Raw genomic sequence first — 17,534 nt, 5'->3', positions numbered from 1 at the left:
TTTTTCTCCAACAACGCGCCCAGCTTTTATTAAATCTTCACTACAAAGTATACATATCTATAGCTTTTGGAACTAAACTAATTTTCACAGGTCGAACCTCATACGGTTCATTATCAATGGAGTAAAAAATCTCCTTCTCCTCTGTACTAACCTGCGCAGGAATCAATTCGACAGTTCTCGCTAAAATTCTATTTTTAACATCGACTTCGTGCGTCCGAATTCGACTCCAACTTTTTCCGATAAAATCGAAGGCACCTTGCACGTTGTCGCCTACATTGATTTTCAAGCTGTGCGGTAAAGCATCAGTGGCTTGGGATTCTCCTTCCCCAGAGTCAACGCTAAGCACCAACTCTGATGGATTTACTTCGCTCGATGTCACTTTTGTGCAGTTTTCATTCATAACTTTCGAATATTCAGGCACCTGTTGTGCGCGAGCCTGATTCAGACTGAAGCGGGGAATAAACCGCGACCACCAACGACCGGTAGAAATCTGTTGCGGTTCTGGTTCCTTGATGTAACAGTTTTTGCACCCCGGACACGGAGGTGTGTAGTTTATTTGCGCCGTGCAGTTCCATGTGAGTTTGTCACTAAATGCATTGAAGAGGGAAGCTGCGTAGTCTCGGAAAGGTCCAAGATACCAATACTTGTCCTGAAGAGAATGTGCATCTCGGAACGCGCCCCACTGAAAAGACCCAACCGCAAATATCGGCTTCGGTGGTGGTTCGCTCTCCTCGTCAGGCATCACCTGAATTTCCATGATATCCTTTTTCGCAGTCCTCCCTCGAACCACGGAAATTGCTGAATGGACCATGCCACGCACTTCTTCCAACCCACTTGAATTTGGTTTGAGATTGTAGATTTTCGTAGCTACTGAATTTGTGCGACCCACCGGCAGTACGCCTACTGGACATTTCTCTCTTTTCGATCTTCTCAGTAAACCAGTCACTGTTTCTGAAAGTGTGCCGTCGCCACCGGCCACTAGGATTGCGTCCGGCAGTTGTTTTAGTTCTTCCACATAGCGAAGAGCGTGACCTTCGGAATCGGTTTTAACGATATCGACAAGGAACCCAGCCAAGTGCAGAACGGGCTCACAATATTTTTGAAACTGAAACGATAATCAAGGGATGTGCAAAATTAATATGTATTATGGGGAACAGGTGATTCTTACAGGCTTCTCCGCTGATTTTTTATTCGCCGCGGGATTTAGGATGACCAAAATTCGTTTTGGTGGAACTGTCACGTCGTCAACTATAACATCTCCGTATTTCGCTGCTTCTTCACAATATTGCCGCATGAGTTGATTAATTCTGGAGAAAATGAGCAAAATAGACATCAAAATGTATGTTTTTAGCTGGGGAACAGTGGGGTCAATTAATTGCATCGGATTCAAGGGTACTACTTGCGACCTTTACGGTCATTTTACATTCACAATCACCGGAAAAGCAGGCTCTGAATTGAAATGTCGAAATAATGACAAACATAATGGTACAGGTTTGAACTCCCAGAAATGATTCGTTGCGGGGAGTAAATATATATTTTAATAATAAATTATGTCAAAGTTCCTCGTCAAATCGTTTACAGTGTTCAGTTTCAAAGTGACTTCAAGTTACATAAAATGCATGAAAAGAAGTTTTTGCAAATGCCTGGATGAAGTAAGTAGATTAAAGATCCTTGAATATAATCGCCTTTCCCGTTTTATGATACCAAATCCGCGGTACTCACTCATATTTTTCGTTGGCATAGGAAGCTCCATATGCCAGGGCGCTTGCAGCAAAAAGCGATTTCTTCCAATGATTGCGAACACCTTTGAGGAATTTTAAAACCGCCATTTCCGGGGAAGTAAAATAGATTCAACTGCTCACATAAGGAGATTTTGTCGATATAGTATTTCAGAATATTTCTTGATAAATACAATAAACTTCGAACACTTGAAACCCCTGTAAGTGACAACCGGCTCAATTGCCAGTGTCAACTGTCACATGGTGGAAGTTGTGGAACATGTTCAGGGAATCGAGTGTCGTTTTCCAGCAGAGGAATTCTCTAGATACAGATTCCAATTCGATTTTTCGATTTTAAAGAAGGAAACATGTAAAAAGAAATTCGTCTTGGCTGCGCTAGAGACTGAAATGGTTATAGTACACATGGGAGCTTTTTAACTTCAGATGTGAATATTTTTTATTGGATCTGTGCTGACAATACTAATACAGTGAGCAACATTGAAATCCGGCCATGATAAGAAATACATAAGTGTTCAGAAAAGGGGTAATAGGAGTTGTATAGGCATGTGGACATCAATAGACAATAGAAACTATACAAGATGATGGACGAAAATACGATACATTTAAGCAGGGTGATCGTTATGTTATAAGTACTTCATTGAGAAATCAGCACCTGAATCCACCTTAACTGGCACAACACACAAGAATTTGGGGAATCAATATCGGTCGGTCTTGAATGAAGTGCTCGAACATACTTTGAAGTCCTGATCCAATATGAATTTTTGCGCCAATTGTTATTGTTATTAATATCGGTCGGTGTAGGGTTTGAAAACGTTTAGCTGAATGGAACAGCACACAAGCCTGCAAACAGATTGCCTTCAGTTCACTCTTGAATATGCAAATCGGACAATGGAGCAAACGGCGGTAGACTTATCCTCATATGAATTCAGGATGCGTTCGCATGGGAATGACGGTCGGGAACGTGTATACCGAAGGCATTGAGAGTAATTTACGCAGTGTTGCATCCCAGAGCACCTTATCCTGAATATTTTGGGGAGGTATGACGTGAAAAGCAAAAACAGATCGACGACAAAAAGTGCATGGGTTTACTGCGCAACGTTACCACGAAGAGATCTTGGAGGTACATATAATGCCTTTCGTGGGACTCATCGGTGAAAGCTTTGTTCTCATGCAGGATAGCGCAATACCGTACACCGCTGCTATCGTGTGCCGGTGTTCGGCGGAGGTGAATGTATCGGTAATGCAATTGCCAGTTCGAAGGTCAGATGTCTGTTTTTCCGTCGGTAGATGAATGAGTTTACACACAGATTGTTTGACTCCCGCAATGGTTCGCACCTCCCCATCATCAAAGAACTAGTCTGGAACTGTTTTACACATTAGTTCAGGCTAGCGCCCCTCCGTTTTCCTGTCTTGCGGAGCCTTCAAGTCAGCAAATGCTTTTCATCAACGGGAAAGGACTTGTTAATTCAAATAACTCCTTGTCATTTGATCCTTCTCTCGGTTGAGCTCGATTTTCTTCGCAACAATAAAAACGGCATCAACAACACCATGCCGCACTGCAGGTAACAGTTTCAGTACTCGCCGAAGCACTCTTCTCCACCGTCCAGCTGAGATTTCCGCTGAGGTTCGGGACGAATTCCAAAGAGCGGGTATAGAATTCTCGGATATGGATCCTTTATATAGACCAGGTATTCCCAGGCTCTATGCATTTCCAGCAACTCCGGGAATTCTATCTCAAATCAATGTTGAGATTGCATCCCGACTGTGTGCTGATATGTCGCTGCTGCAACTACAATCACTTGTATATTGTAGTGCAGTTGCGGCTATCAGATTGCATGGTCAGAAGATTCGCTTTCGTGTTATTGGTTTGAGTGACAAAAGAGATCCACCATGGAAAATTCGTCTCGAACGTCGGCGGGACTCACTAAGGCAGGACATTGCTAGACTGATTCAGATCAGCACTGGCAGTGCCAGCCGACGGGTGAGAAATAAAGTGCAGAGGGTTTACCGGAACTATGCCATCCCTTGTGAGACACCCGTTGTTGAAATTCTGGACACACTAAAACAGAAACTTTCTGTCATATGCAGTCGGTTACGACGGTATGGCGAAAGTTATTCCAGACGTGTCCAGAATGCAACATACGCGAGGAACCAGCGGAGCTTTTTCAGATCTCTCAACGAATCCCAACAGAGCGCCCAGACAGTGCAGTTTTCGGTAACGGAAGCGAAAGAGTATTGGGGTGGACTTTGCGGGTTACCCGCCCAGCATGCTGAGTTGATCATCGCCGAAGGCACCCGCCATGTCAATACCCCTGATATGAATTTTGCGGATGTTACCGAAGAGGAAGTTCGACGAGCCATAAACAACTCGAAGAACTGGAGGGGTCCAGGTCTGGATCGGGTGCAGAATTTCTGTTGTAAGAAATTTACCAGCGCACACAGTCGGTTGGCACACAGTATAAATGAGGTCATCAGTCGGCCGGAGGAATTTCTACTCTTCCTCACTGCGAGGATTACCTACCTTATCCCTAAGAAGGACACTGTGCAGGACCCAGCAGATACAAGACCGATCACTTGCTTACCAACCCTCTACAAATTCATCACGTCCATTATTAGTGGAAGGATCAATGCGCACCTCGAGACCAACAACACTCTGTCCGAGGAGCAGAAGGGCTGCCGAGTTGGGTCAAGAGGTTGCAAAGAGCAACTCATTATCGACTCGGTAGTTGTAGGATAAGCAACTAGAGGCCAGAGAAACCTCTTCAGTTGCTATATCGATTATGCCAAGGCTTTCGACAGTGTTCCGCATACCTGGCTAATCGATATCCTACATATGTATCGCATTGATCCGAAACTAATAAAGTTTTTGGCGACAGTCATGGAAGGGTGGCATACCACCTTATCAGTGTGTACATCTGAGGGTGCTAATACCTCAGGGGCCGTCCGTATACGGAGGGGCATCCTCCAGGGGGATTCGTTGAGTCTCCTTTGGTTTTATATGGCACTGAACCCCCTTTCATGGCTACTGAATGATGCTAGAGGGCATGGTTTTGCAATAAAGTATGGCCTACGTGCTAAGTGCGAACTGACACACTTAATGTACTTAGATGACATCAAGCTGTATGGTGGTACTGACAACCATCTTAGAAGTCTGTTGCGAATAATAGACATGTTCAGCCGTGATATTCGGATGGAGTTTGGATTAGACAAGTGCCGAATCTAAGCCATCCGCAAAGGTCATCACGAGCCGCATGCCGGACATAGCATTGGTGACCTTTACATCGAAGCTATGACCGAGACAGACTTCTACAAGTACCTAGGAATTCTGCAAGGAACATGCTCGAGTTGGTGTACTGAAGGATGCTCTGCTGTCCGATTTCCTGCGACGTGTAAAGCTGGTGCTGAAATCGTATCTCTCGGGGAAGAATAAAATAAGCGCGTTGAATGTATTCGCTATCCCTTCACTGGCTTATGCAATCGGAATATTGCCGTGGACGAAGACCGATGTGGAAAACGTCCAGCGGCGGATACGGACAACTATGTTCAAATTCCGAATGCATCACCCAAAGCCTGCCGTGGAGCGGATGAACCTGCCTCGTGACATTGGAGGTAGGGGCGTGGTTGACGTGGCGGCACAACATCATCGCCAAGTCGACTCGCTGCGCGCTTATTTTTACAGTAAAGAGCAGGCGAGTCCCTTGCATGCGGCTGTCTGTAAGGCAGACTGTGGGCTGACTCCACTTAACTTGAAGGATCGATCTTTCAATTCTCTGGGTGGGGTGAAGTCGGACCAAGAGCGGATCGATGAATGGAAGTCGAAGGCAATGCACGGTAAACACGTGAATTGTCTTTGGTAGCCATTTGCCGATTTGCATTTGTCGAACAGATGGCTGTGTGCTGGGGAGCTCTTTGCTGAGGCGGAGGGGTTCATGTGTGCCATTCAGAACGGCGTGGTCGCCACCCGAGCTTACAAAAAGCTCATCATGAAAGAATGGGTGGAGAACGGCCAGTGCAGAATATGTGGTTTGGCGTTAGGGACGTTGGACCATCTCATTTCTGGCTGTACACTTATGGCACCGGTGCAATACATTACCAGGCATAATGCTGTATGTAAGGTTATCCATCAAAACCTTGCATACAAGCATGGGCTGATCATGGGAACATGCCCGGTTTAGCGATATCAGCCCCAAGCAGTACTTGATAGTTCTGCATACAGCATGTATTGGGACCGGCAAATTCTGACTAATCGCCACACTCTACACAACAAGCCTGACGTACTGTTAGTTGACAAGACGGGTCGCTCCGCGTATATTATTGATGCTGCTATCCCCCATAATCGCAACATTGAACGGAAATACGTGGAGAAGAAGGTGAACTATGAGCCATTTGCTCGGGAAATCAAAGAAATTTGGCGTCTCGAGCGGGTGGTTGTAGTTTCCATAATATTGTCAGCTACAGGTATTATACCTAAATCCCTCACGGCTTCCCTTGATATCCTGGGACTTTCGCACAGTCTGGTTGAAACAGAAGTAGACCATTTTGCATACGTGCTCGATGATACGGGGAGTACTCGACGGATTTTCCCACTGATCTACCACCGGCCACCACCACCAGTGCCCCTTTAGTATTTCGTACTTCGTCCGAGCCTAAATGCTTGGCACTTAGTGCTAGTATTAGGTAAAATCCGGCATCTCGAACTCGAAAAATAATCGTTGGCGCAACAATCCATATTGGATCAGGCCTTGAAGTGTTTTAGAGCACTTCATTCAAGACCGTAACGGTACACTACGGTACACTGTAGGAGGCAATGGGTCAGCATTGCGCTCGCCCGAGATTATTAGCCTGATTTGACTCAGGTACTCATTCACAGCTGAGTCGACTGGCATCCGATGTCAAGTCACAATACAAATCCCACTGCCACCAGCGAGATTTGAACCGCGGCCTTCCGTAACCCAGTGCTCTATTCTAGATATAATAATAGTCTACAGAAATATACTATATAAACAAGTCGGGAAACCAGAAGTTGGACGCATCCGGTATAAAAGGTTTTGTGTTTTCCTTTGTGAGAAATTTTGAGTACGTGGCATTTGCACTTACATAATAATTTAAAATTCAACTGCGTCAGCGGCTATTTAAACAAATAACTCCTAATTCCATACGCTTCACACTAGGAGTTCAACATTGTTAGCAAATATGAAGAAGTTTACCAAAAACAGATACAAACAAGTCGGGAAACCGGAAGCTAGACGCATCAGGTATGAATGTGTGTATTTCTTTTATAAAGAGATTTGAGTGTGCATTTGGCCCATTAGTATGTAGCACGTAATATATGCATATATTATGTGAGAATATCACCTTCAAGTGATGTTGACATTCAAAGTCTTGAATTTGCACAGAAGGGGTAGCTTTGACCAATCATAACTTTGTTAATAATTTACACCATTTACACCAAATTTGGTAAGATCAGGCTCCTATATTATACCCTACATTCGTGGTGGATGTACTTAACGAGGGTTATAGTAGTTGACTGCAAAATCAGGAAAGATTATAGTAATATACTATTATTAACTTTATTTGGACAGGTATCGGTATTGAGGATATTTTGGAACCTAGGCACCATAGAGTGGCAGCCTCTTGACTTTTTTCAGATTTTTCGGTTCAGTGGTTTCTGAGAATGGGTCCGTTAAAGAAATGATCACTTTCAACCCCCGGCACTCTCCACCTATCCAGCAAATGGCAAAACTAGGACCAGCTCTGGAAAGTACTAATCGAGCCCTTTAATTTGATAGCCCACATGACCATATTTGATAAAAAAAATGTACACCCCCTTTTTGCATGCCCCCCCCCCCCCCCCCTTAAATTCGACGTAAATGGATGTAACTCACTATATGCGTGAGTGTTCACAGTTCCCACCTTTCTACCAAATTTGGTGTCAATCGCTGTAATCGTCTCCGAGAAAAATGCGTGTGACGGACAGACAGACAGACAGTAAACCGATTTTGATAAAGTTCTGTGCTCTCTCCAAAGTTTAGAAATATAACTATTGCAACGCCAACATAAAGTTGAGGCTGTTCCGCGCCAACGTTCTTTCTGTGTTGCTATATGAGAGTGGTCACTTTGACCACACTATTAATCGAAAGCTTCAAGTCTTCGTCAGCATTTGCCAGCGTCATATCATCGGGGTGGTTGGGATAATAGTGACTAGTGAAGAACTTCATCGGCGTACGTGCTAGATACCCTTGTAGGTGCCGAATCGAAGGTGGGAGAGACAGGGGAAAGATCACACATTGAGAAACTCCATTGCGGGCTATGCCATCTGAAAGAACTCACGGCAGCCGTAACGTGGGTGGGACGCAGTTGGTCTATCAGTTTTAACTGTTCATGCGGGCGATGATGGAGTAAAAAATTATTTGGCCAACCGGTCAGACACATTTGCTTAAACTGTGAGTGAGGTTCTCCAGTTTGCTTAGGTTGAATATTTTTTATAAATGCTCACTCTCAAAAATATGTCAAATTTTCGTCTCAAGGCCTTCCACGTCCTGAGTTGAACTAATGATGTTGGGGCTTGCCGGTACGTGGATGGTGCATTCAGTTCAACTAGCGGCAGGGTGTGTTGCGGGCTCCTCCGGGGTATCTCATCATCATCAACAACCGGTATCCGGTCTAGGCCTGCCTTAATAAGGAACTCCAGACATTCCGGTTTTGCGCCAAGGGCCACCAATTCGATATCCCTAAAAGCTGTCTGGCGTCCTGACCTACGCCATCGCTCCATCTTAGGCAGGGTCTGCTTTGTCTTCTTTTTCTACCATAGATATTCCATTATAGACTTTCCGGGTAGGATCATCCTTATCCATACGGATTAAGTGGCCCCCCACCGTAACCTATTGAGCCGGATTTTATCCATAACCGGACGGTCATGGTATCGTTCATAGATTTCGTCATTGTGTAGGCTACGGAATCGTCCATCCTCATGTAGGGGGCCAAAAATTCTTCGGAGGATTCTTCTCTCGAACGCGGTCAACGGTTCGCAATTTTTCTCGTTAAGAACGAAGATCTCCGAGGAATACATGGAGACTGGCATGATTCTTCAGGCGATCTCCAGAATCTGGGTTGACTGCGGTTATTGTTTCTTTCATTTCCCCTGATAGGTGTTACGGAGGGCTGTGAACGGCTTCAGTGTTATCTCTCACCTGATTTTCAGAGGGGATTCTAGATGGTGTTGTTATTCGAGCCGCGAGCACCATGCCAACGAGATAGTGATCCGAAATCAATTGTTACATGGGTCACTACATTCAGACAAACTGCAAGTGCGACAAAAGGAAGAACTGCAGTCCCTCGGCCCGTTATATCACCTGAGAACATTGAAGCAGTGAGAGCGTCAATGTTGCGATCGCCACGGCGTTCTGCGCGCAAACACGCATCTGCCCTTCGACTATCCGATCGTTCTGTGAGAAGAATTCTTCGTGATGATCTTCATTTTCATCCCTATAAGATGGCGATAGTGCAGGAACTTTCAGAACGTGACTTCAATTCTCGGATGAACGCATGTGAGCTTCTTCTTGATGTCGTTCCCAAGGGTGCTATTGTTTTTTTTAGCGATGAAGCCCATTTTGATTTGTGTGGGTCGGTTAACAAACAAAACATGCGCTACTGGGCTGACACCAACCCTCGAGAATGGCATCAAAAGCCTTTGCATTCACCCAAAGTCACAGTGTGGTGTGCAATTTGCTCAGCTGGAATTATTGGTCCCTGGTTTTTTGAGGAAAATGAGGTTACAGTGAATTCGGACCGGTATGTAAACATGCTACAGAATTTTTTTTCCCACGACTAGAAAATTTGGATTTGGAGGACACTTGGTTCCAACAAGACGGTGCAACAGCACACACTTCAAGAGCATCGATGGCTGTTTTGAGGGAACACTTTCCAGAGCGCCTTATCTCAATTAGAGGCGATTTGGAATGGCCGGCACGCTCTCCCGATCTGTCCCCTTGTGATTTTTTTTTATGGGGTTTTTTGAAATCCCGTGTTTATGTGAACCGTCCAAGAAGCCTACAAGATTTGAAGACCAACATCCAAGAAGAAATTGCCAACATAACACCTGCTATGCTAACAAGAGTCATGACAAACGCCAGAAATCGGTTTACGCAATGTATGGAGAATGGAGGACGTCACCTAACAGATTTGATCTTCAAAACAATGTAAATAAAAACTTTAGACATGTACCTACATTATAAAAAATAAATAAATATTTTCCGATGCATACAATAGTTTTTATTGAATTTTGAAAAAAGGAAGTTATGCTGCCGCACCCTGTATTATTTATAACGGTTTCAAATATATACTTCTGGGATGATTTTGAGGGAGGTTTTCAGGTAAATTTCTAAAATATGGTAATATATTAGCTTTATTTGAGCAGGTATCGGAATGGGGTATATTTCGAGACCAAAATTTTGTATATGCATCATTGTGACTTTTTTCTGGTTTTCGGTTGAATAAGTTCTGAGAATGAGGTTTATCACATTTTTCGGGGCATACATTTTGAGCACTCACACCCCTATATTTCACTCAATATCTGAAATAAGACAAGTTTCGGAAATTATTAATCAATGCCTTTCATTCAATACGCTACATGACAATTTCTGTTAAAAAAAATTTATACCCAGCCCAGTCCCTTAAACTCAACAGAGAATAGTAGGCATTCACAGGCCACATGTTCCACCAAATTTCGTGACAATAACTTCGGCAGTTTCTGAATTAATCATATGCGATAGACAGATATTGAATTGACTCTAGTGAGGTTTTGTTTCACACGAAACCTTAAAATCTATTGTTTGCTTGGGGATGTTTTGAGGCTTATATTCAATTCAGATGTAGCATTCCGATTTTTTCAGATTTTTGGGTTGAATGGGAGACGGGTTCCACTTTTTGGACCACACATTTTGAGCCCGGAAAGTGCTAAGTGAGCCCTTTCATGTGATACCGTACATTACCATATTCCGACAACAAAATGTTACACTCCCTTCAGGTTTTGTTTGACACAAAGACCCTAAGGTCAAATTGCCTAGGCAAAACCCTACCGTATATATTATATTTTGTTGCATGCATACATGAAAATAAACACTTTCCGCCACTTGTTGATTGTTTGCCGCGACTCCATCCATTTTTGCAATAAAAAAAATGTTATCCCCCCTTTTCGCAAAAACCCCTCAAAGGCAATTTTACGTGATTCCTTTCTCACGATAAAGCAGAAAATATGGAAGAATGATTATTTCCCTACAATTTATATGCCAAACTTCGGCCCTCATTGAAAGCAAACATATCCAATCAGATACCTGGAAATCGCCGCTCCCAAAGTCGTTGGATCCCGGTAACATTTTTGACATTTCCCTCGCCGTCCACTGTCAATATTTCGCTGACAGCCACTGCCATGATTATCTGCGTGACGACAGCTCGCGTATAAAAACAAGAGTCGCCGCCCGGCTAGGGATTTGTCCGTGCTTACCGCGAGTTCGAGCTGGTTTGCTACATTTTCTGTCTTAAACGGAATCCGCAGTGTTGTGTTTGTTGTGATATAGTGGGCCGGGTGCAATTAAAAGTTGTTTTTTGTAATATTTCTCCCAAGTGCTTTTATCAAAGACTGTGAACAAAATGTCGCGAACCCCATCAGATAACCAATTGGAAAACTACAAGAAAACCACGAAGGTACGTAGTGAATCGCAGTATCTTTTCTAAATTGAGAAATGGGGAGAAATGTTGGTGAAATAGCGCTCGCATATGCACATTCTGAATATCTGGCGGCGCACTTCGCTCCACGCACTTTGCGACGTTACTTGCGATTCTCAGTTCAAACTACTCGACCTTTGCGCTTTTGCGCTGATTACAATTCGATGCGGCAATAAACTTATCAAAAGTCGAGCTGTATATCAATCACTGGTTGAATTTGGTCAGGTCATCAAGCCGACCGTGCCTCTAGCTTTGCAGATTGTGCCCCCTCCGGCGGAATCCGTCGTCCTGATTGGCACTTCCTTATCGCAATCTCCCCAAAAATAATTCAAATGTTGATAATGGGTGTATTGGGTTGACCTGGCTTAAGGCCCCCATTTCGTTTGTATAATCAAGTTTGGTTTTTTATGTATGAGCGTTTGGGCATATTCGCTACATTTGTTTACCAACTGATACCACTAAGTGTTTTAGAATTTAGAAATTGAGCAGTCATGGAATGGAAATTTGCACATTGCTTACCAATGTTAGATCATCTATTTGGAATATGCATAATGCAATCGTTGTAGAATGTTACCTGTCTGCGGGCAGTGGGCTTGTCGTTAATTACTGATGCACGGCCAGTGCAATTACAACAGCTTTTGATTGTGTTGCAATAATTATGCATGGGATAATGATCAAATGACTTATTGCGCAACATTGGGATTAACATGGAACAATAGAGTTGAACTGAAACTGATTCTGCAAAAGTGCATCTAACATTTCCAGCTTTTACGCATTGCTGGTACTGGTTTTTCTGGTTAGAACGATCGGCTCATTGGAATCGCTGAATCTGGTGTATCACTTTTCTATCCGATCGAATTCCATGAGTCCCAGTCATTAAGTTCGGTTAAGTCTCAAATATCTACCTGATATCGTTCATGCAGCTCCCGCGAAGTCAAAATGTAACAGGACAGGTTCAACAAGCTGTTGGCTAAGTGGGAGTGGCACGCTTGTAGCGATCTTTGATTGCTGTTTACCTGACGGCGTCTGCAGTTTGGAAGATGGCGCGATAGCATTGTATCTATCATACTTAGCAGGCAAAAGTCGTTGTCAAGAGCGTCTAAAAATAACTTGGCTCAGGAAAAGATTGCATAGAATATGCAAATAACGAATGGTTCTAAGAGTCATTCGCTAAATTATTTCGCTATGATGTTCCAGACGATCAAAAAGGTAACAATTGATAGTTGCGGATAGGTTCATTCCACATTATACATACAATATGTTATCAAAGGTAGAATTTCATGAAATAAATAATTCGAGAGTTCTCATCCATAGTTCGTTTTTTAAGGTTTTTTGTAAAAGAAAACCTTATTAAAATCTGTTCACTGTCTGTCTGTCTATCCGTCACACGCTTTTTTCTCGGATACTGTGGCACCATTGACACCAAATTTGGTGAGTTACATCCTTTTATGTTGGATTTAAGGGGAGGTCTCCATACATGCAAAAGGGGGGTGTACATTTTTTTTCTTACCAAATATAGTCATGTGAGGTATCAAATGAGAGGTCTCGGTTAGTACTTTCCAAAGCCGATCTTTTGACATTTGTTGGAAAGGCGAGGAGTTCGAAGGGTCGAAAGTGATCATTTATTTAACGGGGCCATTCTCAGAAACTGCCCAATCAAAAAAACCTGAAAAAAATCAAGAGGCTGCCACTATATGGTGGTTAGGCTTCAAAATGCCTTCCATACCAATATCCCTTCAAATAAAGTTCATAATAGTATATTACTATAATTTCTAGTAATATTTTGTTCATTCTAGCACCACGAAATTTTACAACAATGTAGGGTATCACATACAGCATAATCCTAACATACAGCATAATGGTGGAAATCGCATTATTACTAACAAAGTCATAATAGGTCAAAGTTGTCGCTTCTTTGCAAATTCAAGACTGAAAGTGGATATTCTCACATAATATATGCTTATATTATGTGCTACGTACTAATGTACACTCAAAGGCCTTTATTATAGAAATGTACAAAACCTTTCATACCTGAAGCGCTTCACTAGTTTAAATCACTGCCTTATTGGAAGCACATCCGCATTTCTATCATAATGATGGAAAGTGGGAGATTTTTGCACCTACAGGTTTTTATGTCAGATTAGATGTCAGCTTGGCAAGACATGTTTTTCCAAGGAGTATAACCGTGTCTATAATTCAGAAGTCCATTTTCAAAAAGTACTCTATTTTTAAGCCTTATTAGAATCGAGTTGACGTCTGTCTGTCTATCACCCCGGTTGTTGGGCATATTTGTATTCGTAAACACGAATACGAATAAATTCGTACGATGATTTTCTATGAATACATATTCGAAAAAGTGAAAATCTTGGTATTTACACAAATGAATACGAATACGGCTGTATTCTCACGTCCGAAAGTGAATACAAACGTATTCGTATTTACGAGTACGAATACGAATTTGGTTGGGTAAATACCTGTATTACCAAGTGCGAATACGACTTTTTTTGTATTGGAATGTGGATAGCGAAGCGGTGTTAGACTTAATATCCAATAAGATAATTAAGAGGCGTTTCAGGTGTAGACAAAAAAGTATGTACATACGAGTATAAGCTCGAAAGATATTTTCAAGCCTGAAGAATTGCAAAGCAAAGACTTTCTTCTTCTTCTGGGGTTGTGTCAGGTAAATGTCTCTGCCTGTATCAGATATCCTGCCTTACTTTAAGTCTATACATTTAGATCTTCACTCTCTATTTCACAACCAATGTCAAAATTGAAGCCAGCTCCAGAGATTAGTAATTAGCATCTTTCATACTTTACCAACTTCGAGGGAGGGGATCAAATGTTTGGCTGAGCCTTAGCAAACAAGCATCAAATCGAACATTTAAAAGAAAACTGGTGCTTTTTTCGAAAATATTGATTGAGTCAGCATATGTAATTGAAACGTTGCTATATAATTCTTCTTAAATCTAAGGTCAGAAACTTCATGCGGATGGGTAAAAAGGATATTCAAACAGTTCTGAAAACCACAAATGTAAATCGATATTTAGTAGCAATTGACCCCCACAGATAATTGTGTAAATATACAGCGTTTTGTTGCCAATTTATCGTACTTTGTGTCCTTACATGTCAAATAGAACAACTTGAACATTGAGAAAACAGTAATCTATCATTTCCATGGTTTCCTAATGGGGTAACCAAAAAGTCATACTCAAAAGTAAAAGTTAACGAGGTGGCTACCGATATTTTGTGTTTAAGTTCAAAGTTCAAGCTACAGGTGCATGCTAAGGTTCTAAAATTACATGGGTATATTTATGCAGTTATGACCTGTATGGCCAGTGTTGTAAGGAAAACTGCATGTTACAGTCACGCGATAATCTGATTGACCGTACGATACAGCAAAAATTCCGCGTGGTTGTTCCTGCTAATATACTAATAGCCATAGTATCGTAATTTCGATCGATAGATTTTATAGTCGAATGGCCAAGTGCCCTATATTCTTCTTAGACCACCATTCAAGTGCTATGACTGCCTATTGAGTTGGCGATTAAGGATAAAATAAAAATAAAAGGCTGCAAAGACGGAGTCTTAGTTCCTGTAGGAGGCTTAGTTCCTGTAGGAGTTGATGAAATTGAAGTTGGTGTAGATGTGTGGGACTTCGTCTGCTTTTCTTCTGTTGAAACGGTATTCAAATTTGTGAAATTGAAAGTCGCAGCGAATGAGGGAAAAGATGGAAAGGTTTAGGATTTTAGTCGCATTTTTGAGCTCGTGTGGGGTGGTCTACATGATTCCCAATGGTTAAAGGGATGTTATTATCCTATGCAAAAAGATGATGACTTTCTTGTGATTCGACCCACTTAAGTTTAATCGGAAGTCTATTCTTTTTTGCGATAGTTATGATACTGGATTCCTCTGGATGTAGAGACTCATTCGTTCGCAAACACAATGGGTTGCTGTCTAATTAAGTATTCTACCTCCTCCGTCGAGTAATTGGATACTACCGGAGGAAACCGTTTACGCATTGGAAGATGGCTACCTGATTTTTTGGAGGGAAGAATACCGTGTATACATATATTGAAGAGAGTCGGGCTTAGATGCCCCTTGTTGCAGCCCATTATCAACAGTGATGTGATCATCCTTGATGATTAGTTTCCTAGACTCCATTCAACTTAATATTCAAATTATGTCAGCATAGTATGTACAGTCAAAGCCGTTCGGAGCCAGTGTTCGATCAACTTTGAGCCCGTGGGTGTTGTTCTAGTAATGCAATAGTAACCATCCTGATTGAAGGTCCATTTTCCAATATTGAAAGAGCTGATAGTAAAAATGGTCCACATTGTTTAATCCATCTGATTATTTATTAAATAAAGTGACCAACTCGTACGGGAGGACGAAAGGATTAAAAAAAACGAAATCCTTTATGTACCAACAGTCGTTTGTTAAGTTTTTCGAAGCTTTGTTACGGATGCACAGATGACTAGGTTTGTATTACACGTGTATACTTCGCTATATTCAAAAGTGTTCCATTTTTATCTGCTATGGCCGTGATCTTCATGATTCTAAGGAGCAAATCTGAATAATAACTTCAAACTAAAGTGACTATAGTTCTCCGACTTCGATGCTTACTTTTGAAGGGGATATTTGTCTTAAAAGAGCAATTGTTGACACGTTCAGCATCTGGTCGCAAGTCAGCCAAAATCAAGTCGGACTAATGCTTCGTTAGATTACGATTGAATTTGAACCACTTAAATCTTTTGAAAATTCTGGAAAAAAAAGAATATGGCGCAAAAGTGTATCTTCCTTGCCCATTTAAAAACCGCGAAATACTTGATGCTGTGTGATTTCGTTCAGGGTTATAAGCCGCCACATGTTCTCTTTGGAACCAAACAATAAAGTGATAAGGCACTTCATACATATTTACAAAGAAAAGTAAAATAAATAAACCATTTCCAGGAGCTGTATACTTATTTAGTACTGATAAATCTCGACAATCCAAATTATATTAGTATTGCCACCATGTAATATGCGAATACTAAGATAATATTATACAATAACTTTGTTAGCATTCCCAAATGGCAACAGTTCCCCTAAAATATATATATCTTTATCAACTATAATATGAAGACCCTCCGTATTTTTAAAGTGTCACCCTCTGTTGTGATTTTCTCATTTTATGTTTTGAATCTGAAAATCCAGGTTGAAAGTAAATAGGAGCAGATTTCGCTGACAGCAAATATATGCGAACATATTCATTTATCATCTGTTGGAAACAATGTTTTTCGACCTCAATGAAATCTCCTTTGTGGGTACATAAAGATAAAACTAGTGCAAATTTAAGTAAGTACGTCTGTCATGCATATTCTACTTGGAAACAGTTGGTGTGTACATTGTGGTATTCTTTCTACTTATGGAGTAATAATATCGATAAGTGATCACAGTTGCACTGCAGTCAATTATATTAATATACACATGCGTAATCAGGGTTAATGCATTCATATTGACTTACAAAAAATAAAACAGAAGTTTTGTGGACTCAAACCGTATAACTGATCAAGCTCGACGAAGGAACATGGAATACTCGTGTTCGCCCTTGTTCATATGTGTATACGTAAACATATACTACTTGGTGATGTTCAAATCCTTCAATGGGTGCGACAGTGGAACAGGGTGGTAATCGGATAAACATAGGCATAGTTCTACATGTGGATCCTTTACCATATGCTCCTTATTGTCAATGTTTTCGTTAAAATCTTCAAGTAATATATGAACTATAAATCGTAATTTCTCCTTTAGTCTTTGTCTGGTTCGACATGGGGGTGGCTCGTCTCGGCCTCGTTCGTCACTTCGCTCGGTTGTAAGGTTGGTCCGAGTGGAGTCTAATATTGTCATACTGAGCAATTGCTGTTTCGATCGGTCTTTTGTTCATTTCTCGTCGAATTTGACGGTTATGTAATGTTTCAAAAAGGCCGTAGAAGTGCTCTTTAGTTTGACCTTTCCTTTAAAAGCAGCATCAGCTTCGGAAGGGCATATTTTAAATGACTTTCCTTCCATTCGAATATCATACTTTTATTAGTT

General features: G+C 41.7%; 2 protein-coding genes across 3 annotated transcripts in view; one reads left to right on the top strand and one right to left on the bottom strand.

Moving 5' to 3' along the window:
* On the bottom strand, positions 1 to 1,996 carry LOC119649979 (acylglycerol kinase, mitochondrial). The gene is made up of 3 exons (XM_038052421.1): positions 1,723 to 1,996; positions 1,169 to 1,307; positions 1 to 1,105 (listed from the first exon to the last, which is right to left on the bottom strand). Exons 1-3 carry the CDS (start codon positions 1,827 to 1,829, stop codon positions 41 to 43), a joined length of 1,311 nt encoding a protein of 436 aa, XP_037908349.1. The 5' UTR covers positions 1,830 to 1,996; the 3' UTR covers positions 1 to 40.
* LOC119649978 (catalase) overlaps positions 1,536 to 17,534 on the top strand; it is a 61,859-nt gene continuing 45,860 nt past the window's right edge. Inside the window, exon 1 of one of the 2 annotated variants that reach the window (XM_038052418.1) lies at positions 1,536 to 1,652. In XM_038052418.1, coding sequence (XP_037908346.1) covers positions 1,551 to 1,652 — 102 coding nt within the window. In that variant the 5' untranslated portion in view covers positions 1,536 to 1,550. Of the gene's footprint in view, positions 1,653 to 11,212; positions 11,442 to 17,534 lie in introns of those variants that run through there. The other variant, XM_038052419.1, reaches the window with a different exon arrangement.

This window comes from Hermetia illucens, chromosome 2 (genome assembly GCF_905115235.1).
Source record: "Hermetia illucens chromosome 2, iHerIll2.2.curated.20191125, whole genome shotgun sequence".
In the NCBI taxonomy this organism is placed as follows: Eukaryota; Metazoa; Arthropoda; class Insecta; order Diptera; family Stratiomyidae; genus Hermetia; species Hermetia illucens.
Note: the sequence above shows the minus strand (reverse complement) of the source record. Positions and strands in the feature narration are given on the sequence as shown.

Excerpts from the sequence above, each read along its gene's own strand:
- LOC119649979 (XM_038052421.1), bottom strand. The coding sequence starts at position 1,829 with ATGGCGGTTTTAAAATTCCTCAAAGGTGTTCGCAATCATTGGAAGAAA. Across the intron at positions 1,308-1,722 it reads TATGCCAACGAAAAATATGA|AATTAATCAACTCATGCGGC; the intron begins GTGAGTACCGCG and ends CATTTTCTCCAG. Across the intron at positions 1,106-1,168 it reads AAAAATCAGCGGAGAAGCCT|TTTCAAAAATATTGTGAGCC; the intron begins GTAAGAATCACC and ends TTATCGTTTCAG.